General features: G+C 38.8%; 1 protein-coding gene across 6 annotated transcripts in view; it reads right to left on the bottom strand.

Annotated features, from left to right (window-relative positions):
- The window catches only part of TENM2 (teneurin transmembrane protein 2), a gene marked incomplete at its 5' end in the record, with an annotated part of 543,931 nt that overhangs the window by 86,739 nt on the left and 430,502 nt on the right, over positions 1 to 26,690 (bottom strand). For all 6 annotated transcript variants that reach the window (XM_082489861.1, XM_082489862.1, XM_082489863.1 and 3 more), the window contains 2 exons: positions 3,516 to 3,710; positions 24,059 to 24,160. In XM_082489861.1, coding sequence (XP_082345987.1) covers positions 3,516 to 3,710; positions 24,059 to 24,160 — 297 coding nt within the window. The remainder of the gene's footprint in view (positions 1 to 3,515; positions 3,711 to 24,058; positions 24,161 to 26,690) is intronic.

The raw sequence follows: 26,690 nt of genomic DNA, 5'->3' as shown, positions 1-26,690 counted from the left end.
TTCTCAAATGAAAGTACTAATGAAAGCAATGCGGAGCATATGAAAACCACCACCTTCTGCTACATAAATTGTCTTTCCTCTATCCTGAATTACAGTATTCATGCAGCAGAGACTTATTTCCACAGAATAATCCTATCGATACCCCTGAGCCCCCAATCTCCCGTGTTTTACAGAATAACACACTAACCCCCTTTGTCTGCTGTTCCAGACAAATATACTTTACAGCTGTTTTGTTCTATCATACGGGTAAGTAATAGCTTTCAAAGTTTAAACTGAGGAGAGTTTTTACTTTGAACTCAAATCTTGCTCTATTTTAATACATGCTCTTGGAGTTATCATCTTGGGCCAGATCCTCAGCGGCTAAAATTAGCATAACGTGATTACCTGCAATAGAACTACACTGACTTACGCCGCAAAGGCTCTGGCCCCAAGTCTTTAGAAGGGTTTACAATGGTATTTAATAAGGATTTATAAACGGAGCTTCTCTGGTGTTTAAACAAAGGAGAATGCGCCTTATCAAGTAAGTATGTTAGACTTAGAACTCGCAGCCCCTTGGCAGCTCAGATCATTAGAGCTCATTTAGTACTGGGCCCTCTGTAGATTTGACAAAAAAGGTACTGAAAGCAATTTATATCCCTAAGGACGAAAAAGGAGGTCAAGGAGTTTTCTGAACAATATGTAGCATAAAACCCCCAAAGAGCCATGAATTACACTTGCGAAGTTAAATGTCATTGAAAAATGACTCGACCATGAAACTGACAAGAAAACCACCCTTAACTTAACCTAATTTGGCAATTTCACTTGTCTCCCCCTAAACTAGATTGAATGAAACCTGACAAATATGCCACTTCATCTTGTGTGCAAATTTGTTAATAGAACAACAGTGTTTATGCTGCAAAAATTGTGCATCACAAATATTGATTTCGGTGCCACTTTCATTTCAGGTAAATTGTTTGAACGATATGACCATGATGAATATCAGAAATAAAAAGCTAACGGGAAGAAAAAAAACGCTGACCCACTTGTTCTAATTCAATATCCCAGTGGAAAATGGTGAATGAATCAACCTTTACCATTCCTTTTGGAAGCTCAAATCAATAGAGGAGATTTCATAGAATATATATAAATGCAGATATATTTATTTGTATCATTCTACCATTAGAATGGTAGAATTCTAATTCATGCAAACACTTTAAATAAGACCAGATGATTACCTGCAACCGGAGAGATACCACTTTCTATTATACCCTTTTTCCTGTATATCTTGAATGAATGTGGGAAACATGTATAGAACAAATGGAATTTAGAGTAGAACCATGATGGTTGGTTTTTATTTATTTGTAAATTAATTTCTTGACTTATTTATTGCCCAATGATGTATGCAAAAGGTTATCTTATCCTTTCTTGTCATGTTATTGGCCCTTTACAAGTTTGCAGTCAATACCTCCTGCCTTTGTAATCCATTTATCTTTTTAAAGAAAAACTTTTCAACCACACTGTAGATTAAGTAACGTATATATTTTCACCTCACATAGTAACTCACTTCCCCAAAAACTTTGTTGACTGACAATATTTTGCAGCGTTCCAACTTTGAATGGTGTTAACACCTTTGCAAAAAGATACGCCCCAGCTTGTTCCATAAACTTCTCTGGAGCTGGTGATGTGTTTGTTTCACCCATTTCAAACTTTCACTTGAGGATAAGATGAATTAAGCACTACAAGAGCCTACTTCTCTTGCAGGAGAGAGAGGGCATTCAAGATGTCTAGCTCAGATACACCACAGCCATTCTAGACAACTGAAAGTAGAGAGACAATCCCATGCAAGGAACTAGAAATTACAAGGAAGGTGAGGGAGGAACTGCTTACAAAGTAAAATTTACAGAATCAAATGAAAGAAAGATCATTTTAGGCCATTTACCATAGCCTCTCTAATAACACGAGCATTTATACGACAACACAAAACATGATGAAATTTACCTAACTTAATAAGACTAAGCGAGTGATTGCGGTTAGTACCAGAAAGAGAGCTTCTACATTTCTGGGGAACAGATTGAATGTTGTAAAGCATGCTAAAGACAGTCTTTTCCATCTTTGATTTTGATGAGAATGCTAGCTATCGCAAGGTATTTCAAATAATTTTTTAATATTTCCTATAATCATACACTCAGGGTGAACTGCGAACTATCAATTCTAGCAGTCAGAAAGGACATTAAAGAATTTTCCAGATATAGCTTAAAATGTAACCCATTAAAAACAATGGAAAAACTCTACCAACTTCAATTGAGTTCTGGATTAGAGCTTTAATAACCAGTGTTGTGCTGTGAAGCTTTCCTGGAAGGACACGACAGGAATGAACTGAACAAACAGATGCAGTGTTGGCAGTCCTACTAGTGAGGATCCTTGCTTCTTTTTTGCTTTTAGCGAAATAAGGTCACTCAGGCTAATATAAGATCTTGTCCTAAAGACGATGACTACAGTCCGCACTCAAAGAATAAAACACTTAGTGGTTTAGGTCCCTGTAGTTTTTTTCCCTTTGTTTTCTGATGGGAGAAACAGCTGTTTACTATAGGGTAAGACAAAAACTGATATATGTGGTGGACAGCTGGGCATCCCACTCAGAATACTCCATAGAGACTCTTTAGTCCTAAAACCATGCAGCTCCAGTCCTAGCACTTTAGTCCTCAAAATGCTCCTCCTTTTGGAGGATTAATAAATTCTGGAATGTCATCAAAAAGTAGCTGGAACTATTACGGCTCTGAGGATGCTGAACGGTCTATTTAGCAATCATCGGGGGAGTTAAATTCCCTTTTAAACCCACACTAATATATTTTAAAAAGGAAGGCAGTTGTATTGTAAATAAAACCAATATTGAGCTTAATCTCTGACAACATTTTGCATGGGTTATTTTGTTAAATTTGTGGATTCTACATACACAAGGAATTGGACACTTTCAAGTGAAGAGCTTTTCTGTATTTAAAGGACAGTTATTGTTTGTGTGCGCCATTTATCTTTCTTTAATCCCATATGATTGCAGCTAATGGGTAATTTGCCCTACATGAGGTCTGTAAGTAACATGGATACCCAAGTCTTTCAAACTTGTTTCATCAACTTCTGTCTTAATAGTGACTGATATGTTTGCTTTGTGTGGAGCTGCATCTATACAATTTTATGTAGCGCTGCTCCTTTTTCCTCTGTGTTTCACATCTAAATTGTTCAATAAATACAATCATTAAGGAAACATTTATCGTCACTCTTCAACAAAGGAATTATTCAGGTTTACTTATGGCAGACATTCTTAATACTGCAAAACAATGTATACAGAAGACCAGAAGTTTAGTGTGAACTTTCATAGACCAGTAAAATTGTGATGCACTACATTTTTACCACTCTTTTACAATAATCTGCTACGGTAGTTTTAAATTTAAATTTTTATTCTGTTCTTTCCTTTTTTCTACCCATTAAATAAATCCAAAACCCAGAAAACAAACTCACAACATAAAAAGAAAACGTCCTACCTTCCTCACAGTTTTCTCCTTTATAGCCAACAGAACAGACACAGTTCCCTTCGATGCAGGAACCATGACCTCCACATGAGGGATCGATACACTGGCTGATGGGTACATCACATTCTGGACCTTTCCAGCCACTGTAGCATAAGCAGGTGCCTTTAGAGTATTGACCATTGCCACTGCACAGAACCGGGCAGGCAGCTGGAAAATTGAATGAAAGAAAAACAGCATACAGGGTCATACATGTATTCATGTAGAAGTGCACTAAAAGTCAACTACCAAATACTTATACGTATATTCAAATATGCTCATTTACTGGGGGAAAAAAAATCTAAGATAATTTGTAATAGGTCAGTTCTCCATTTCCCAAAGAAATCATTTGATTACTATTTAATAAAGCAGCATGTGTTGGGCATTCTGACAATACAACTATTCTTTACAGCCCACTGATGATGTTTGTTATAACTAATGAGGTAATGTGAACAGATTTGAGTCTGACATTACTCTGCTTTGTTCCACTAGGTAACATCCAATTTTCACAGACAGCAGAACACAAAACATTCAGTCCCCAGAACAGTTTATTATATAGCGACTTTCTTACTCCGTAACACTTTTTTAATGTAATGTCCCAAAACTTTCTTAGACCCTTTGACTTGTTTTTTTTTCAGTGTAAGAATCTTGAACACAGGAATAACACAAACTTTCATCTACGACAAATGTACCTTGCCACCAATATCCCTGTTGGACCTTGTTTTTCCAAATCCCAGAGTGACTGCTTTTACCCTGTGTGTATTGGCAATAAAGCACCATTAACCCTTATCCCTCCCTCTTATAATATTAAGGGGGTAAGACACATTCTGAACAAATATTCATTTATGCAAATGAAGTGAAGTCTATGAATAATAAAGGTAGTCAGAAGGTCCTGGATGCCAGGAATCAGATGTTGTACATATGCAGAGCAATGGAAAGAAACAAGTGGTTTATTAAAAGCCAGTTGCACATAAACCTTACACTAAGGCATATTATACACGCTCCTGTACGCCCACGTCTCCCATGTGAACATGGCAATCTGTGAACTTACTTGCCTGCCAAAGACTGAATGTGTGGTCACCAGCCAGAGAAATGGCAAAAATAACAGAGGAATAACAGAAAGTGGGAGTAATGAAGTGAATCTTTGAGAAAAGGTACACTTTTGTGCTCTTCTCTCTGATGCAGTTTGATGAAGACAGAAAAGTATTTCCCTGTCTTTTTACTCTTCAAAGTAATTAGAAACTAACAGCTAGTTTTACAGTACCAAAAATATACTCAAAAGCTACTATTAACCATTAAAAGGTCCTAATGTCTTCTTGCTTCTATTACCCCTTTAACCTGAATGATCAAGAAGAACCCAAGTAATTGATTTCCTACAAGGAAATGTGTAATTGTCCAGTTATACAACTTCTCCACTGTTCAGTCCTGTAACCCTTATTAATCTTAGCTGTCTCATTGATCTGCTGCAAAAACACATTTCAGGATAGATTTTTTCAAGTGTTTTCTTATTTGAAATGGGAAAAAATTGATCAGAAAAAAATATATTCAGATTTGTAACCTGAGATGTTAGCTAAAATTTAGAGCGCTGAGAATTATTTCAATTAAGACTACAGGTTGATGGGCCACGTCACATGTATAATCTTTCTTAGGCTATTTTTTCCTACAGTAGAATAGTAACAGAATTAGTATGATGAAGTTTGGGGTTTTTTTGCTACCCTTCTTCTGTCTTAGGGCCACATTGTCCATCTTTTGATAGCTACAGGACTTCATTCTACTTCATTCCTGGTGTTCTCGCTTACTGAGTCTTGTTCAATCTTTTTCTTCCTCACTCCAAAAATTAATAAAAATCTGAATAAAATGCAATTTCCAGCAGCAACTTTCTGATTTCAGATGTGACATGTGATGTGACAAGGTGTTTACTGAGTTCAATGAAAAAGTTTATGCTAAAGTTGTACCGGTTTTGCTTTTTGCAGCTGGTTTCGGAATTAAGTTTACTGAACCAGGCGGACTGAATTACAATACAGACAAATATCCATTATGCCCATACTGCACTCTAGGACGGCCTATTTTACATCTTTTTGCACACCATCATGAAACACCCTTCCATGATATACAACACACTGAAGTAGCAGCAACTTGAATGCCATATGACTAACTATTCCTTCTGTCTGCATGCGTTGCATCATGGAGTGAGCATGCACGGCTTTTTACTGCCCAGACGGGCTAACTGTTGCTACTGCACGTCCTATAGGCGAGCCATAAAGAAAGGGATCAACCTCGGACCACTTCCACTCTTCAGGTATGAAGACCCGAGGCCACAAACAATTCCTTTGTCCATAACTCTCCATTTCACTACAATTAAAAGCCTTGTTTGGGCTGACATTGATGCGTTTTCCCAAATCACTGTAAGAAAGGTAATCGCTTCAGTGCTGCTCTTTTTAGTTGGTGTAGAGGATCTGGAGGCGAGTGACCAGAACGTAGCTTGTCCTGAAGACCCAGAATAATCATGAGCGGCAAGTTTCTTGGTGCCATCTTCCAAACCCTGACACATTGTAGACACACTGTCCCTTTATCTGGGCCTCATCTTAACACAAAAACATCTCTCTTTAGCAAAGGCACCCCTCAGCTCCTGTATGTGGCGGTTAAGCTTGCAGTCCTTTTGTTCAAGTCCACCACGGAAAGAAGTAATATTGTTAGATGCAAGTTCTCTACATGCTTCCTAGCCACTGCAGAAACTCAATGTTATCATTATTAATGGTTGCTCAATGTGGATTCCAACTGCACTGGGACATGCCAGCATACGGCTTGCCTTTGCCCATCAACCTCCTCACCAAGCTGTGATAAAGCTGCATAGAAAGAAAAGGTCCCAGAAAAGCTAAATAATCAGTAGGCACTAGACAGTTTCTTCAGACAAACCATATTTGTTCAAGTAGTTATAAAGACGAAAAGTTCGAGTTGACTTACAAGCTGGATACAAGTGAGGAATAGCTTTTTTTGTTTTGTTGTTTTACAGGCCAACATGGCACTCAACACCTGAAAAGATTTCTGTTCTGCAAACCTCTCCTCTGCAGTCAAAACTCAAATAAAGTCTATCTGAACAGCACAGTCCCCTGCAAGAGGCACCGAGCAGGAATAAATCCACTATTAAAATAAAAAAATAAATAAAACAAAAAAGCAACTTAGATGTGACCACTCTAGACCTGGCTAGATAACTGTGCCAGCCACCTGCTCTAAGATTGCTTCTCTCCTCGCCTTGCCCGTAAGTCTTGTTAAGCAATGGGCAATTGTGGTCCAGCTAGAAGAGGTATCTATCTCCTATTTGGAACATGTCTATGGGAAGGCTATTGTTAGCTCCCCCTTTTGACCTGAGTTTTCAGGGTTTTACTTCTGGGACACCAGAGACTGGCACAGCAGAAGAGATGGTGCTGGGTCTTGGGCTAAAGAGCTCCCACAGTAGTCTTTCAGTGTTCCCTTACTCTGCTATGGTGCTTCAGGAATTTAAGCGAAGCTGAAAGCCACGTCACAGCTTTTCATTCCTCTCCTCATGCTTCTACCAGGTCAGAGGTCTTGCTACGGTTCATAAATCTATTCAGTCCTTGTGGAGCTTGTATATAAGTTGAACAGTAATCTGCCTTTGTTGGTCTGCCGCTGCAGTATGCACTGCCAAGATGTTAGTGACGCCAGAAGTGACTTTGGACAAATGCCAGAATCTGTCACTTAACCTTAGGGATGAAATGATTAAGTTAAGATTAAGGCATTTGCAACCTAAAGCCACAAAGTTTAATCTACAACACTCTGCTGGGGTTATTCTACAAACTATACAGCAGGAACATCACTTTGAGAATAAGAAAAATTACAGAGGTTCTTGGTCAGATTTTGGCATTTCCAAGACTGCCATGTTACTAAGATTGCAGGAGAAACACGTAAACAAGAATGCAAGCAAGCATAGGTTATAAGGAGCCAGCTTGTCGCAGCTGTCATAAATAGCTCTTCATTAGTGTTTCTGCTATGGGTTTACAGGCTGCCCTACGTGAGGAACAGAGCAAGAATCAAACTGCTCTTCCATAGGGAATGGGAGCAGGCAGTCTAAAAAGAGGTCTGCTATGCTTATTTGCTAGACCATGTTGCTGCAGGGCGAGACCCCAAACAGTCCACTCTAACTTTACATCCAGGTGGCTTCAGTTAATGTGCAAACAAGTCAAGGGTCGCCTAGAGTTCTTGTTATCTGTGACTGCTTGTTTACCCTACATGAAGTGGATGGCCCCTATTCCAGGACAGAATTGACTGTTCAAAGTCTGCTGAAGGAGCGTGAAGGAGGGTGGTTTATGTAATGGAACAACCAAGTTCCATCTCATTTCTGTGGACAGATAGGTTGTATAAAGACAACTGCGTATCAGACACCAGCATTGTCAAAAAGTGGATAGAGGTCTTCAGGAGTAGTTAGGGCAACACTCAAGTAAGTTAAGCACAAGGGTATATCTCCTTAGTGAAGTCTGAATAAGCACAAGAGGTATTAACCCTACATGTGGTTTTGGTGATGTGACTACGCCCTTTACCAGCATTCAAACAAAACCAGACTAAATTCTTAACATGGGTCTCAGATGATCAACGGATACCACAGACCTTTGAGTCCTGTAGGTTGCACACATTAAGGAGCATGAATCGAGCAGGAAAGACGAGACAAAGATCCCTCTAAAAGTTCTCTCTCTGAAGGTTATCTTTGGATAGGTATTTTTTGGAGTAATGTTAATATTCCCTGATGCATGAGGAAAGGTGATTTCATAACAGCCTGTTACATGTGGACTTGGAGGGGAGATGGCAACGGATAATGCCCAAATGGTCTGGCATCAAAAGCCACCATTTTGTCCAGTGACATTTAACACACAGGTATCCCAGCTGCAGTCTGTATACACACTCCTTTTACCCACCCTTATGGTATTCACATGTACATACTCACCAGAGGTGTTCTTCTAGAGCATGGCAACAAACCAATAGAGGATATCTGAGGAGTCAAACTCTTGGAGGCTGTTGCAGAACTTGGTTTTGTTACACAGCTGCTTGCTTGAGAGGGCTTCCCCTGCTACTTGAAGTTCCAAACAGGATTTGAAGGCAGAGTTCTGGTTTGGTTCCTCTTGCTGTAGAGCAAACATCACCCTGGTGCAGAGAGAGCCCTGTACCGCTAGGATCTAAGCTGTCAGTTCTCTACTGAAGACTTTGTTCAGTTCCTCCTCATAAAATAGACAAACTGGTATACTTCTCTTGAAAGTCATTTGAGTTCCTGGGCACAAAAATATGCAGACCTGGAAGGCTTTTGAACTTGCATCTGCAATACTTCCCTGTCCTGGACCAGGTCACAAGCAATGCCCTTATGTTGCTCTTATTTTGCAAGCAGCTTAGTTTTACATCCAAATGTAAATTTTCAAACAGGACATAAGAAGGTTAGCTTCCTTTGTGCCATCTACAGGCTTATTCAGAGCCCAGACAAGCTGTCAGGAGTGACCCTGTACCAAGTCAAAAGGTTTCAACGTATGAACCACAGAATTTTGTGGCCAGATGCTCATGGCAGGTTGGTGAGGGCAGTCACTGGTCTGGATGGACAAAACTGCATCAAGCCTGTTGGGGAACTGTTTGAGTAAGGACCAGAATGGTTGTATTTATAACACCTGTAAGCCCTAATCTTGCGTATAAACCAGATTCTTCTTACCACAAGTCGCGCATAAAAGATGAGCTTGACTGCCTCGTCACAGTGTAAGCAGTAAGGAAAATTAGGACTGAGTGTTGAAGTGCAAGTTTAAGGCTGCGCTAGCAGAGCACTTCAACACCATCTAAAGTGCTCTTACATCCTAAGTACCGCTAACTGTTCCATCAAGCAATTTTAACAAGATTACCTGAAAAGTTAGAACTTGTGGAAGAACATTCCCTGATTGAACACATAATTAGACAAATTCATGGAATGAAAATCTACAAAGGCTACTATACACAAAGAGACATTGTCAACTGTAGGAAGTCCTAACGGAAGTTATCTCTAGAACCTACAGAATTTGCTGGAGAAGCATCAAAGACAGGTACAATTTTTACTATTCCTCAACTATCTGCTTTATAGACACCATCAGAGCTGAAATCCTGGGTAAAATGGAATTTTGGTCTGAGCCATTACAGCTTTACTTCCGTAATGTAACCTCCATACAAACACATTCAGAAAAAAACATTCTGAAGAGACGCTATTTATACTCCTACGTAAGATATGTTCCGCCCTTGTTGAACTGTACAGAACTTTGTCAGACCTAAGAGAAACAAAGATTATTTTTATCTGTAGATGTTCCTGTTTTGGAGGAGGAAGTGAGTTTCAGTCCTGAAACTTTTGCAAAGAATACAGATTAAAAGAAATGTGCCTGACAGCATACGCACTAACAAAACTGCGTAAGGATCACCTGTTCTCTATATGTGGTTACATATTCGTATGCTTAATCGGTCTACTCTGACTAGTATGATCCAACAGTGGAGGATATGCACTAATATTAGCATGCATAGCACTTGTTGAGGTTTACACAAAGTTTGCTTGTGGTCAGACAAAAACTTGGTTCTACACACAGACACATTTTGAGTCTTCTCATCAAGAAGAATTTCCAAATTTTTTGCCTGGTTTTGCTCAAACAATTCTTCCGCATATGCATTACTGCAAGTCAGCTCAGTGTCCCTAACCTTGGGGGAAGTCATTATGTATCATGAAACACAGTAAATGTTCTTCAAATCTTTAATACAACCATATTAACATTCTATAGTTGTCTCTCAAAAATCATCTGAGCCTAAAGATTGGGCAGTTTTGATACGCTCTTTGGACAGAGTTGCACAAATTCCTATTTCTTAAGAAAAATGAAATACACACTAGCATAATAGAAATCAAGTTGTTCTTTGTTTCACTGACCATGGGAAATTGTACTGAAGACAGATATAGGTCAAACTTCTTACCAATGAACCTTACCAGTGAACATTCCAAGTGAGGTTCCTCTAGGGGATAATTAATTCAGACTCTGTAATAGCTCACACTTGGACTTCCTTTTAGCAGAGATTAAGCAGCTACTGCTGAGAGATTATGCATGGTTTTGCCAGTATATAAAGAAGATGGATTACTGTTTATGACAGTCTAATCTGAAACCAATAAATGCATTCCAGGTCAGCTCCAATCTGGAGTAGAAATACAGGAACAATCCAAACTCAGTGTCATCTACAACTGTCTGGTTCCAAATACCTAAAAAATATGAATAGGGTCACATTGTACTGGCATTTTTCTCTTTTTGGTCTTTATCTTGGTGCGTGTGCAGCATTTAGTCTACAAATGCTAACTTCTCTTCATTAGATTAAGATGTAAGCAGGTGAAGACGTATTTTACTGGTGCTAGAGCTGAATACTAGTTCAACTGTATACCAAATCTCTGAAAAATTTTAGATTCATTCCAAAAGCTACAACCAAATTATTGCCTACAGTCGACCTCCTAAAGGGAAGTTACACCTATTTAGATACAAACAATCTTAATTTCTAAATGACTTAAAATCCACAAAACCACTAAAACCAAAGGGATTACAAATATTTGTGGTTTTGAAAATCAGCTCAGTTATTTAAGAAGTTAATTTCTGACAACTTGATTCAAAATGTTGTCTCTAGACTTTGCATCGTTATTATTTTAAACAAACCAGTACTGAAACATAACAAATTATCACATCCTTGTTATACCAAGTGTTTACCCATAAGATAGTTCTAAAAATTAGGAAACATTAAATACATGAGTATTCTTATGTGTAGTTTAAAACCATGGTTTTTGTTTGACAACACTTTCCTTCATATTTTACATTTAAACCTATTTTAATCAGTCGGGTGCACGTTTCACTACTTGTCTGCATGCCTATTAGTTTTAACTGGAGTTCACTTATGGATATGAAAATCTGAAATAACTTCTAAGACCAATCCATGGTTTACGCTGTTCACTTTTACTAGTTTATGTTATTTTTACGCTCCTTTCCTGGTAAGAAGCTGCCCCACCCCTAGCAGACTTAGCCCCAAGAAAGTCACTCTGGAATGGGAGACTGAATGATTCCAGACCCATTTTCTCTCATCTTTCTGCCTCACAAATGTCCTATCTGCATGGTCAGGAAGAATGGTGTTTGACTGGACTGCCCCCTCTTCAGAGATCACTGTCTTCCGTAGGGCTGGAATGCTCTTCAGAGCAGTGACAACTAGGAAGATCTCGAACATCTTTTAGGTTGCTCTAAGACCTTGTGCACTTCCAAGCAGAAGTCATCTTGTAGAAATTCACCCAGCAGCAGAAGAATGAACAACTATGAATAACTGTTACTGATGTTATATGCTTTATTAGTTACTTCAGGAAACAGTTTACTTTGGCTAGAGAACACACAGATAATTTAAATGATTTAACAGTGGTTTTACTGAATGCTTGCAGGCATCAGGTCAATAGTAAGACGAAGTAGCCATGCTCTGCAATCCTTACTGCGGTTGCCCAAACCCGAGCCTTACCAAGCTCCCTTGTCTAGCTCTGTCAAACTGCACATTAGTAAGCAAGAAAGAGATTCACAGAAGAATTTCCAGAAGGACAAAAAACCTATCAGGTGTGTCAAATCTCTGACATTCAGAAACCATTTGGGGAAAGTAGCACACGCTGACTTAAGCACTAACGTATGGATGCTTTAATTAATCCGGGGTGAATTTAATTGCTTTAGTTAAGTGGAAATCGGGTTAAAAATGATGCAGAGCATGCTGGGGTGTGTTAAAAACATGACATATGAGTTGGATGAATCGATAAATTAAAAGCGCACAGATGTTTTAATTAAACCCAGGAAAGTTAACGAAGATCACTAGAGACTTTTAAGCCTATGATTAATTCAATTCATTTAAAATACCTGTAGAGATATGGGGATGCCTCCATTTGGGGAGTTATAGAAGTTCTCAATCGATAAGTACTTAAGCTGTTCTACCAAAAAAAAAATGGCAGGATTTTTATAGAAGTGACTGAACAGCATTAATTGCACAATGAATATTTACGTTCTTCTGAACACTCAGCAAACTTTTGCTCTGGCCAACATTTATAGGTTTTCTCATTGCCTTCAGCGTGACCTCATCTGTCAAAAAGACAACACTTTGTCTTTCCTCCTCTACTATTCTACAAAGTATCCATTTCCATTAGTTAACTGTTTTGCTTACAACTATTAAGAAAAAAATCTACGTAAGAAATATGACTATGTCTTTGCACACTATGTAGCAGCAATTTCCAGAAACACAGCAAATATTATCTATTTGGGGTTGGTCACTTGGTACAAGAAAATTCTGCTTCATGCATCGACACTTGTAATATTTTTAATAACGATAACAATAACAATGCAGTCTGTTAGGATAGGGAAAATAAAAATTAAGCAAATGTCAGATACATTGGAACTAATTTAGTGGTGGATTGAAAGGGCTGAAGCCCCATTACGGCTAGCATGAATATGAGCTCAGGCAATCTAGCTAGCCATCAACAAAGATCTAAGTCTTAGTTCTCTAAAGATATTGGAGTCCTGAGGGGGGAGAGAAAAAGGCCACTGTACTGTCTCACTGGAAAAGCCACAGCTGAACATAAAAAAGATTTTCAAGTGGTATAAAACAAACTACAAATTGGAGACAGAGAGAAAAGAGGACATTTGAGTTCAGCTAGACACTTGAAAAATCAGCTTGCTGTGCCGGGGTTCAAATGCCTTGAGGATTTTCTCTTGCCAGTACATTCTGGATTCAACACTTCATCAGTCTGTTTGTTCCCTCTCCACTACTGCAGCAGCTCTGTAACTATCACTACCTATATTAAATGAAAGATTGTAGTTCTCCATGCAATACACTAAGATGATTTGCAAAGTGGCAGACTGACTTGCAGCAGTTAGGGTCCTCCTCATCTACTAAATCATTAAAGAGCAGCACGGTTCAATTTCTTTTTCATATGCACCAATGCAGTCAAGGAAATGGAAGTTACCCTGCACTAGTTCTGGTTTACCACAGGAGAATGTGACTGATCAGCTTGCCATATATTTTGTGCCTTTGAAAATAAAGGCCAAAAAAAAGGGGGTGGGAAGAATTCTTTTCAACTCTCTTAATGATACGTGGCATTGGAGGAAAATGTTGATGGTGGATACAAATGTCCTGAAAACACTGCTTTGCAATCCAAAACTCTTTTTCTGTGGGAACTAGTAACACACAATCAGAGCTGTGAAATTCAGGCTTTAGATATAAACAATGAAGTTGATACAACTACAAGAACATGCAGAGAAACAAACTTTACTTTCTACCAACAGATGGAAATAAACAGATGTTGAAATCGACTACTGTCACAGACAAGCATGTAGATCTTCATTTGTATGTCTTGATAACTTCATCACTAGAAAAACTGAGGAGGAAGGGAAAACTAAACTACTTCAGAGGTTTCAGTAGCTATCTCAACAGAAAGAGGCTGTGAGAAATCAAAGACACGATGCTTCAAGCTCACAAAAAAGCAGCAGTAAGGGCAACCACCAAATACCAGAATGATCCTTCCAAACATATGTGTTGTGATTCATAACAGAGAAGCACTAACAGCATGAAGTCACTTATGCATCTAGAAAAAGAAATAAAAATGTGAAACATTTCTTCAAACATTTTTGGTAAGGTTTTACACCATTCTCAGTACTTCTCTGGTAATGGTTTAGCTCTGGCTAAATAGTAGTGCAGTAGATGTGGGATTGCACTCATAAGATGCAGTATTCAGGGTATGTAAAATCCAGACTACTTTGCTCTCGTTTTAGTTACTAGAATCATAGAATCGTTTTGGTTGGAAAAGACCTTTAAGATCAACTCCAACCATTAACCTAGCACTGCCAAGTTACCCCTAAACCACGTCCCTCAGCGTTACATCTACGTGTCTTTTAAATACCTCCAGGGCTGGAGACTCCACCACTTCCGTGGGCAGTCTGTTCCAATGCTCGACAACCCTTTTGGTGAAAAAATGTTTCCTAATATCCAACCTAAACCTCCCCTGGCACACCTTGAGGCCATTTCCTCTCATCCTATCGCCTGTTACGTGGGAGAAGAGACTGAGTTCCGCTTCACCACAGTCTCCTTTCAGGGAGCTGTAGAGAGCAACAAGGTCTCCCCTCAGCCCCCTTCTCTCCAGGCTAAACAACCCCACTTCCCTCAGCCGCTCCTCATAACACTTGTGCTCCAGACCCCTCACCAGCTTCGTTGCCCTTCTCTGGACTCGCTCCAGTGCCTCAGTGGTCTTTCTTGCAGTGAGGGGCCCAAAACTGAACACAGTATTCCAGGTGGGGCCCCACCAGTGCCGAGTACAGGAGGACGATCCCTGCCCTAGTCCTGCTGGCCACACTATTCCTGATACAAGCCAGGATGCCATTGGCCTTCTTGGCCACCTGGGCACGCCCTGAGTTCATATCCATTCGGCCGTCGACCAACACCCCCACGTTCTTTTCTGCCAGGCAGCTTTCCAGCCACTCTGCCCCGAGCCTGTAGCGCTGCATGGGGTTATAGGGTTGTTGTGGCCCAAGTGAAGGATCCGGCACTTGGACTACTACTACTATTCGCCTTATTAAATTTACCAGAAAAGATTTAAATCACAGCATGCTTAATTGCACAGGTCCACGTTAGCTGCAGATATTTAAAGATTAGAAATTGTTTTGTTTGTTTGAGAAAGCGAAGAGTGATGACAGCTAATTGAGTTTAATCTCATTCAAATAGGGTCTAAATATAGGAAAAGATCTAAATTACAGCTTCAAACCTAGATATAATGTAGATATGAAAAAAGTAATGCATGCTGAAATCTGAAGCTGTGATTCAGGACTGCTTCTGTTATTCAGGGATGGCAAATGTCTAAGGATCTCTTAACAGCTGTATTTCTATAATGTGATTTACAATATTACTTAATCATAGTTGCTTCAATGACATTTACTATCATCGCAAGGACTCCAAGATGATCCCAACACAACTGCAAAGACAAACTCTTAGAACTTAATGAAATAAACAAATACCAGTACAAGTCCATGGAGACAATGCAATCTAAAAACAAAAGGTAGATTGCAATACAATTAAATAAGCTAACCAATTAAACACAAAAAAAATTACAAAGCATACATCACAGAGGGCACAATTCAGCTCAGCAGAGCGTAGTTAGAACAGAGCGTCACCAATGGAAGTATTATAAGATTGGAATAAAAATTTTTGGCTTGCCAGAAACTAGGCTGCATAATGGTTTGCATCCTGCTGTATTTGTATGCATGCCCACCTCCTTGCTGCACTGGGAACCTTCGGAAATATTTTATTTATTGGCATCCCCTTTGAAACAGAAAATATCTGTGCAAATAAATGTGCTGTTGCTGCACATGTATAAGAAGGAAAGAAAGCTAAAGCGAAGTAACTGATAATAGAGAGGGCTTCAAAAGCAGCTGTGAGAGATCAAATTAATGTACACTGCTTCTAATAAAATAACAAAAATATTACTATAATGCTGTAGAAGAAAAATCCATTAATAAGATTCTACTGTGTTTCCATATGCTTTTCATCTTGGACATAAGCAAAATAAACTTCCTTATACTCAGCCAACAAAACTCGGTTCCAGTTTGTAAGCCCCAGTTACAGTACTGCCTTTGGCTCTGCCTTCGGTCTCTGATTTTCTACAGGTTGGGTAATGAGCGATCAGATGAAGATGCACCAGTGTTCACTGAAATCAGAGACTCATAATTACTTACACGCCCACTTCTTTTTACCCATCATGTTTTGTCCAGCAGTGGCATTAGCAACTTTTCTTGGTTATTTCCTTCTTCCTTCATTACCGAATTCCTAAGCTTTCCCCATTTTGTTCTTCATTCTTTTAGTTTTGCCCTTGAAATTTTCTCCTACAGAAATAAGTCCACCTTCTTAGCTGCACCACTATCTTGCAAGCTCTTTGGGAAAAGGAGTCATATATCATTTCAAGCTCATATGCTGCAAGATTATTTAGAAACATGAAAGGGCAATGCAATGCACAGGCACAAATTTGGCTGTATGTTTTCTGACGGTTTAATATAGAAAACAAATGCAAATTAAGTTGCTATACTAAATGCAAGTATTGGGTATATTTAACAACATTAAATAAAAATCCTAAAAAATTTTAAAGCATTTTTTCTGCACTATAAAGGCGTAACTATAACAAACAGATGGAAGGATGTGGTTCTCAACAACAGGAACATCCCCACTTGAAATTATTCAGGAGAAGCTCTTCTGTAGATAAATTCTTTATAACCCTGAATTCAATGCTGGAATCAGCAGAATCCATAAAAGCTTTAAGAACAATGAGAAGTTAATATTTTGCTTGCTGAAATCCATATTTTTAAAAACTGTTTTCTCAAATATTCACAATGCCAAAAGAAGCTCCTGGGTCCTATTTCGACTTTGTACATATTCCCTTACATAGAATGCAAAGGATATGAAGCACCGATTTCTAGCCTGGCGCAGGTTAGGGAGTTATCTGAGAACTCTTACATCACCATCCTGTTAGAGCGTATGCCTTGCAAGGATCTGCTAATCCTCACATTTAATCTACAATGTACTATAGCGACAGGTACACGTTTTTAAAGAGTAATGGAACGTTAGGATGATGTTCCATTACTGTCACAATGACTTGTGTTGTAACAGACATTTAACAAGGTATCTGTTGCAGAATTCAGGAGTCCAGATTCTCCAGTCCCCTGTTTTTATCGCAAATCTCCAACAGAGTTCACAAGGATTGATGAGCAAAGCTGCAGACTAGAAACGATGGTTCTTGTATTCTGTTCCTTGTCGCACTACTGACTGTGTCTTGAGCCCCTTTTGGAGCCATGACCACTAACAATCAGAAAGAATTCCGCCTGTGACCCCTTCAGTTCTTGCCTCCCGTTTAAATTGCCAATTAGAAAGAGTTACAGTGGTGGATTTTGTGTTGGCTCTACTTGTCTACCTGACACTGGATCAAAGCTACTATCTCATTTCATGCAGGCAAGCTAGCAGCTGATAGATGGCAATGACTGTCAATCATTGTCAAAATAGGTTACATGCCCATTTATTTATTCGGTAATTATTTTAGGCACAGTTAATGGCATTCGGAATGTACTGCAGTTCTGTAAAACTAAGAAAACTGAAAGCAGACAGACAAGCACTACCCTGTACATAGAACTCACTGGAAGGCAAGTGAGGACACGATCAGTTTGCCAGAAATGAAAAACATCTGCTAATAAAATAGGAGACTGGGAAAAGGAGAAGAAAATTTATAGCAAAGGCATTTTAAGGTACTGAGTCAGAGAGGTGGGAACTGCTGGAGAGGAACATTGCCAAAGACAGCCTTGTCTGTTCAAGTATCAAAATGATGCTTCCACCCACTGAGAGAGAAGATTTGAGTGACAAGCCAGGGCTGTGCTGCTGCTGCAGCACATACATAAGTTGGCACACATACACACATAAACACACAAAACCCCAAAACAAACCCACCCAGAAAGAGATACTAAGGGAGAAGCTGAACATGCTGAATTTTGTCAACTGCAAGAAAGGATGCGAGATATGTGTGGGTGAAAGTCATGAATGCAGAATTTCCAAAGAAAAGCACATTTTTTTTCTTTTTTCTTTTCTTAGGAGTACAGTGTAAGTGATGAGACATGCTACGATTACGAACACACAAAATGCTTGCCAATAAAGTTGTCGTTTCTCCAATTTCCCTTTTTTCTCTAACCCGCGACTTCTCAGCCCTCCCCTGCATTCTTGCTGCATCACAGTGGACAATACCACTGTTCTACCTGTCATTAAGGTTCATAATCTGCACGTTATTTTTGACTCATCTGTTTCCTTGCCTCACGTTCAGGCTTTGACAAAGTCTTACAGATTTGTTCTGCATTGCATCTCTGTCAGAATTCTTGCTCTAGCTTTCAGCAAATAAAATCTACCTTAAATCAACACCTTTTTCTCCAGCGTTGATAAACTCAGTCTTCTTCAGTCATGTCTGTGTGCAACAGCGCTTCAAGAATCACATTGTTAATCTGTTAATCTAACCTTCAGCTATGCAGCTCTTCTTTCCCAGACGTGTGTCAGGTCCTTTCCTCTTATCACATGGAACATGAACTTCATGCTCCAACTTCATTTACACACCCGCTTCACCCCAGACTGCTCACTGCCAGAATTCTGACTTCAAACTCCCTGTGACTTACAGTGCTTTTGAAAGTCGTATTTAAAAAGAGCTTTCTTGTGCTCTTTCCTATGCTCTGTCTCCTTTGGAGGTTACATTTGCCCTCCATTATCCACATGATGTTATCTGTCTGCCCCATTATCCCTCTTTCAAACTGCCTTTTACCAGAGTGTTCCCCAAAACTGACAACAGCCACGCTGCTAGTGTGTTTATAACACTGCCTATCACCTTTTTTTTTCTTTATATCTCCACATCTGTCAATTGGTTCCCATTCATTCCCTTTCAGCTTATATTGACATGGTAAATTCCTGGAAGCAGTCACTGTTTTTATTTATTTGGTTTGCTTGTAAAGCACTAACCACAGCAGAGTAGCTTTAACAAGTACTATTGCGCCTGACTATCTCTTTACTATGCCATAAAAATGGCGGTTTTCCTATACTATTGTTCCTCTCCCACTCTTTCCTCTGCAGACCAATCTGCTTCGAGTACCATCATGCTTAATGCAATCTTCTTTGCTTGCCTGATCTATAATCTGTTATTGCATGAATTTGCAGGGATTCACTTGAATATTTCAAGACACACATTGGCCAGTTTGACTGTGCCACAGAAGACCCGCAGTGCTGCCTCACCATGGGTCCCATCTCTTTTGTCAGGCTACGAACAGATGCAGGACAGGCAAAGGAGAAAGGCTATTCAGTATCACCTCTCACCTTTCCATTCAAAGTCCGGTGAAATTCTGTCTACTTGCACTATTTTCAGTTCCTAAAATTTCTAGCCAAGTTATGAAGGCAAATATTGTTTTCCTTACTCACACAGAGAGGAAATACTAACTCCTATACATTACCAACATACGCTGGACACCGTTCATTCATGTGGACCACGTGCTCTACAGCAGCAACGAATAGAGTACTGAATTATTCAGAAAGATGCACTCCAAAATTCATGTTTTTCCCACTGCAATCACCCCCCGAACCTCTTATGCCACTGGGAGCATTCTGGACATGGCACTAAGAGAATAGTTTCAAGCAGAGTATTCAATGGATGAAAAAACATTACTTTATGCACCGTTACCCCGGCAATATGCCTCTGAATAACCTCAGAGCAAGAAGAGTCCCAAAAACCTGAAATTTGAGTAACAGCTGAGAAAAAGCAAGAGCTGCTACTTCTAGCAGTTATACCTTACTTACCTAATCATTGACAGCTTTTTACATTTTTATACAAAGATAACAGTACACACATAACAAAGAAAATGGCAGTGGTAGGAACTCTTATTGTGGTGCGGGCAATCATCAGAAATAGCATATCCATTAGAATAAATTTAAAGAGAGATAGACTACACTTTACTACTACAAACTAAATAGATGTCGCAAAAGAAATAAAAAGAAATTTTAAAAAACCTACCCTTCTTTTTATACTTATTAAAGTGGCGCCGTCCTTTGCCAGTAAGCCAAAAACAAACAGAATGAAAATAAAATAATGAAAAACCCACACAAGGAGAACAGGAAAAGAAACTGCGTATAACATAAATCTGAATCATTAGAGTTCTTAAAATCAGATTAAAAAGTCAACTGATCAAACACGGTACAAATTTCTGGTTTAAAAAACCCAAAAGCCTTCAATCCATTTAGATTAAAACATTAAACATGTTTCTTATTACATTGCATAATCAACTAGAAGCATCTGCTAAATAGCAACTTCATGGCAGCTAACATGAGCTACTTGACTCAAATTTCTTCTTTCTTCTACAAATCGGATACTGTCTCTTAACAGGTAATGCTCATCATGTCAATGGAGAAGTCTCATGTGATGGTACACTGTTTCACCTTTTCAGATTACCTAAATACGCTTATGATGCAAATCCTAGTATTCTAAAATGCAAAATTAAAGGGGGCTCTGAACACATTTGCAAAACAGAATATGACAGTGTCTTTGGAAGTATTTTTGTTAAAGGAGTGGAAGAGTTGCATGCCCTTCAAAAATATTATGAGATGAAACGAAATTACAGCCAACTCTGAGTCACTTTGAGGAACCCGACTCGTCGTAACACTGAACTCTACAAATGGTGAAAAGCAGGACACGACGAAGGATGCCTGCTTGCAGATTTACCACAGAACTTGGCAGCTGAAAGACCAAACTATTACCAGACATTAACAGTGGGAACATTAAGTAAGGACATCTTGATATACTTAGGTGGTTATGTCATAGAGGTTACAGAAAAATAGAGATGAATATAAAAAAGTGACAACACACCAAAATAACATAATCATAGCTGCATGTCTGATTCTCTAATCGATCCTTGGCTATAGCATCGCTTCTTATCAGTAACTCCTACAGCTAATGGCGCACGAGAGGTTACTCACAGTGCAGTTCCATTTACAGCAAATCTTCCACTGCCTTTAACTATCCACATTTTCTTTATCAGGATAGTTCACCACCCACTGAATTATCTTTTGATTATCAGACTTTCTTTTTCTTTACATGCTGTATTTTATCCACATGAGGTTGAAATGTATCATTACCTTCTTGGTGCGTTAGGTGGAATTCTTAGTTAAGTTAAACTCCAAATGCTCCAAATGATTTCAAAGGGAATCTTGCCTGAGCAAGGATGGAGTAAATCTGTTGACACTGGCTACCTAAGAATACATTATTTCCACAGATAAGGGAGAGAAATAAACCCCCCAAGTATTTGGAAAGAGGGTGAAACTTCCTCCACTTCAATCAAGGTATGAAAGTGTATTTCAGCCTGTGGGTTGGGCCAAAATTTCATCTCTTTCTAATAGTTTTCATGGTATTTGCCTGGAGCTAGTGGGTCTAAAGTCTAATCTGTGCTGTGTCTCATGGATTTCCTTCATTTTATCTTTTAGAACTAATTGGATGTAACAGTAAAGTAACAGAGGGAGTACCTGTGCACTGTCTGTAAATAGTTTGCAGATGACTCCCCTCAAGATTCATTGCCTGTGACGCCCTCAATATCAGTCCTATAATCGAGGATTCACTGGGGTAAAGGATCATGCTTCATATCTATCAAACTTGGGTTTCACTCAATGTGAAGCTCTTAAGACTGTTGTGTTACTGCATGAATCAAGTTCTAAAAGCCACCTAAGGAGCTTATTCACATTTTCTCCACATTTCTTTATTTGAGTCTTGCCTCACATTATTTTACGGTGGAGAACTGAAACATTGAAAGATATGTTCCTAGGGATGTAATAATAACAACAACAAAAAAAATGGATGGAAAGAAAATCATTATCTTTCCATACTTGTAACAACTTAAATATAAAGTTGACTTTACAGTAAATGTATATTAAAGATGTTTCCACATACATAATATGCTAGCAAAGATTTAATTCTCTATCTCATTTTACTGCGTTTTACCATGCATACAATCCCAATTGCGATTTCTGTCTTCTGAAACTGCTCTCACATATAATTGGCATTCAAGTAAGCAGAAAAATCTGTGGACATGAGAACAGGTATGACAGTGCCTGTGAAATGGGTGAGGCGTACAGCCCTCACGCCCTAACTCAGCCGCACGTTTCTGGGTACGTCTCATAGTATCTAGATGTGCAGCCATGGGCAGAAACAGGAGAATTCTGTCAGCACACTCATTTTGTCATTTTATGTGGTTTTCAAGCTCCTTTGTTCTTTAGAAATACCATGATGCCTGACAAGAAAACACTAAGAGAGTTGAAAGAAGCTTCCAAGAAGCCATTTCTGCTTTTGAGGGGAAAGAGACAACACAGAAACGACAAGGCAGGAAGCAGAGGGAATGTACTGAGGGGCAGGAGAAGCCTGACAGCTACAGCTTGACAAGCACCCTATAAAAAAAGCTATTTATCTGACATAGCCCGAACAAAGCATTTTCTAGCATTAACATAGAATACAGTGTTACACAGAGGTTCAGTACAGAATGCAGCATTGCTCCACAACTCAAAATGCAAATGAGTTGATTTAATGGCCATGTATGTGTGAAGAGTGGCAGTGAAGCACACAGTCACTGCATGCATACTTTCACGGGTTAACACCACAGAAAGGCATATAGCTGTCAATGTGTATTTGTAGCACACATTATCACACCAGTTAGTTTGTAATATACAGATATCTCCTCTTTATATTTGCCAAGTGTCTTAATTTCTCAGGTAATCAAACAACATGCACGCTGTATTTGAAGCGTTCTTTAAAATAAGTAGGGTTAGCAGTGAAGTAACATCGTTAGCGTTCCATGGCCCTTGAGGTCTTTCTTTTCTTTGTACTGGGGCACCTTCAAGAGCCAAATATGGAGACACAAAATGGAAATAACTCACTCCAGTACAACTATAGCAGCTATTCAAGGAGCGATTCACAGGCATGCACGGGGATGCTGGATGCCACCCTGCTACACCAGTGACAGAGGTGGGGCACTACAAACTGTCCTCAGGACTAGATGGGGTGTCTAAGAAGAAATGAGCACGTTTCTAAGGCCCTTCAAGGCATTTCAAAAAGCTTTCAAACACCAGGCTTTCCCCCTTGTGAACACTAATGACCCTATCCCTGTGGAAAACAACTGGAAGCACATGATATTGATAGTGTGCCTAAATCTCATACAAACTAAGAGGGCAGCAAACTGGAAAATGTTATGACTGTGCTCAGGAACAGCAGGGAATACAAGCAAGGCACTGATTTTAGACAACATGTGATACTAGCTGTATAAACTAAAGAGGCCCTCCGTGATGAATCTTTTCGCTATGACAGCTATCCCAAACCCTCAGAACATACTGCCAATCCACAGATGTTTACTCCTTGATGATCATGCATCTCCCAATTTTAGTTGTTAAAATTTATAATCAACATTTAAGAAAAGGTTTATTTAAAGACTTTATCAAGTCCTACTTCTTTTCCTAAAAAAGGCAAAACTTCCTTTGGTCAACAAGTAATTTTATATGCAAGAAAAATGCTATGTACTAGAAGTAAGGCTCAGCCAAGCCAGTATATACATTACATGCTATCAATGAAGATAATCAGTCTTCTGTTGCAGACCAGTTAGCGATCATCAGAAAGCACTGACGATAATTCATCCACTTTTACAGAAAATAAATCTTTTCCGCCATTTCTGCCTACTACCTTTGACACAAAAAAAGTTGTAGTTATGCAAGCCCGTCAGCAATGCAGCAATACTTCCACTTGATCATATTAACTAAGACATCTAAGAAAAAAAACGCATATTGATCTATTTGAATCTAATTTGGACCCATGCTAACTAGCAGGCACTGTAGATCCATACATCACAAACACACACTGCGGTTATTTGTAAACATAGGGAAAATGATACCTTTAGCACAATCTGCTCCATGAAATCCTGGAAAACAGTGGCAAACACCTGATACACACTCGCCGTTCCCATGACAATTACGTGGGCAGTCTTGCACTGAATCTGAAATACAAGCATCACAGGCACGTTAACTGGTTCCTATTTAGGCTACAAATTCTTTGCTTAATTTTTCTTCATTTCATTTTGCCTTCAGTACTTAGAAGAACAATCCCTAATAATATTAACACCACAAAGTTCAGGTGAAGCAGAAAGGTACCAAGCTTTACGGCAGCATGAGTAAGCATAGAGTTCTAGTGATACACTAAAGTCACATATTAAGTCTCTGAGCACCATTAGAATTCAAAGTCTTCTGATAGTGCTCAAGCCCTCTGTTTCAACAGGTAGACAGGACTGCCTCCTAGGACCTCTACAGCTAGGTTTGAACTCATATTATGTAGCAAATATAATGCTTCATCTTGAAAACCTACAGTCTCCCATTTTCAATGAGACTTTGATCTTGCACAACCACTCTTCCATGTGAAACTGATTATCCTAAGGAGTGTATCTTCTTTTTCTTCTAGACATTTAAAGCCTTGTTAATTAAGCTGAGAGAAATATCTGCTGAACAAGACAGAGGAGCTCTTTCGCTCCGGCAGATATTCTTTATCCTAAAATAATTAATATAAAAGGTGCAAGTAGCTATGCAAGAGGATGAAGAAGATGTCTGTGAAAACAGAGGACAAGGTTTAACACTAGAGTTTAAGTGGCTGACTGAAGTGTTGATTACTTCAATGATCTGAGAAGATTTAAGCAACCAGCCTGATGATAACATTTCAGCTGTACCATAATACTTATTTTCCAGAATTTCTGTTATTATATGGACAACACGTATACTACTTTGCATAATAACAACCTAGAAATAAAATTCCCATTTTGAAGTTGATTCTTAAAATCACTTTCATTTGAAAGCTGTTGGATTTCAGTGGAACATATTTTCAACACTGAATTATTGGAAAAAAAAATATCTAATCGGAATGTTGTTACTATTCACTGTTACTCCCTGTTGTTGTGGGACCTGTGGCCCCAAACTAAATGGCTCTGTCAGTCCCAGGCACTAAACAAATAGCAGCTGTACAACACAGAAAATAAATTTTGGATTTGGAATTAGCAGAACCACACAGAGTATTTTTTTGTCAAATGAAACTGAAAAGAGGAAAAAGATTCAAGCACAACTTTAAATCTAATTTCACACTTGCAGGACAGTAAAAAAAATCTAAAACAAATTTTCTGAGATGTCATTAGCTTGGCCTCTTGAAATGATTCATGTAAACAATGAAAAGAAAAATTGAAATGTAATGCTCAAAGATATCAATTTGTCTCATGAAGAAGCTTGTCTATAGATTTATTCATTATTTTGCTTCACGGCACACAAAAGCATTTTCTATGTATTCAAAATCATGGTAAATTTAGTATTGTCTGGGAGTTAACATCATTTCTGTTATTCTTTCTTCTCTTCCACATCAGAGAAACTTTCAGCTGTCTCAGATCCTTTGATTATGAAATGTCTGATACTAGGTGTGTGTAGAAGAACCTCTGAACTGCATGTAACACCATACTTTTCTCTACATTTCAGTCCAATTACTATTATTGCACTATCAAGTAGTCTACCTGACTATTAGACCTTTGATGCTCTTGAAAGCTGTAGCCTAGACCAAGCAACTCTTTTAAGGACAGCTTTATCATATCTGAAGGTTTTCTAAGCACAACAGGTGCATAACAAGATATAGGCACAAATATTTTGGGTTTTTTGGAGAAGCAGAAAAAGCCTTCTATGGGGAAATATGCAAATATATATATCTCTGTCTCAACATGCATAGCACCTAGTAACTTGCAAAACCACATACAAGAAGAAAAATCATTTTTTCATCTCAATTGAGGTTAAGAGAAACAATTACATTCATATTTAGTGACACAGTATTGGCTATCCTCCTACACCCTTTGGGACTTAAGCCAACAAACTGAATTTTATACTAACATAAAAGGAAAAAATTAAGCTTCATATCATTAATCAGGCATGACTGGAAAAGACCTCCAACTATTCTTCATCAAGTGTAAAAACTCACTTGGACTTTTTGCAGTTTCTCTTTCTCTAAACTAAAAGGAATTACAGATTTATACAATATAGTGCCATTTAACACTTCACCAGCCAGGACAGAATACCACGTAGACTATGTCAGAATTTTTTATGCCACTGTGACAAGATATTCAGCAAAGTTCACTGAGTGCTGCAAAGTTCAACAAATCTTCTAATAAAGAGTGGAGAATTTAGACTCAGTTTCAACTAATTGTAACGCCATTCTTCTAAAAACACTGCAGGCTTCTCAGATCATAGGCTAGATGTTCTTCTGCTCTTGATTTCACCATGTTGAGGAGATGACCCATTATTAGGTGAATAGTAAGCTGTAAGACAGCATGTGGCTAATTAACTGACTCGAGTAATCTCTGGGGTAACTGCAAACAATAACCTCATTTGCAGGTGTCACTTTCTTGTGCTGTCTTTCTACTAAGATTAAACAGCTCTCCGGTTGGATACTATTCCACCTGGGTGTAAAGAAGTTTCTCCAGAGAAGCAAATAAGAAGTATAAAAATGAC

Source organism: Vanellus vanellus (assembly GCF_965231255.1).
Source record: "Vanellus vanellus genome assembly, chromosome: 13".
Taxonomy (NCBI): Eukaryota; Metazoa; Chordata; class Aves; order Charadriiformes; family Charadriidae; genus Vanellus; species Vanellus vanellus.
The sequence above is the reverse complement of the archived record's forward strand: the minus strand, read 5'-3'. Positions and strand labels throughout refer to the sequence as shown.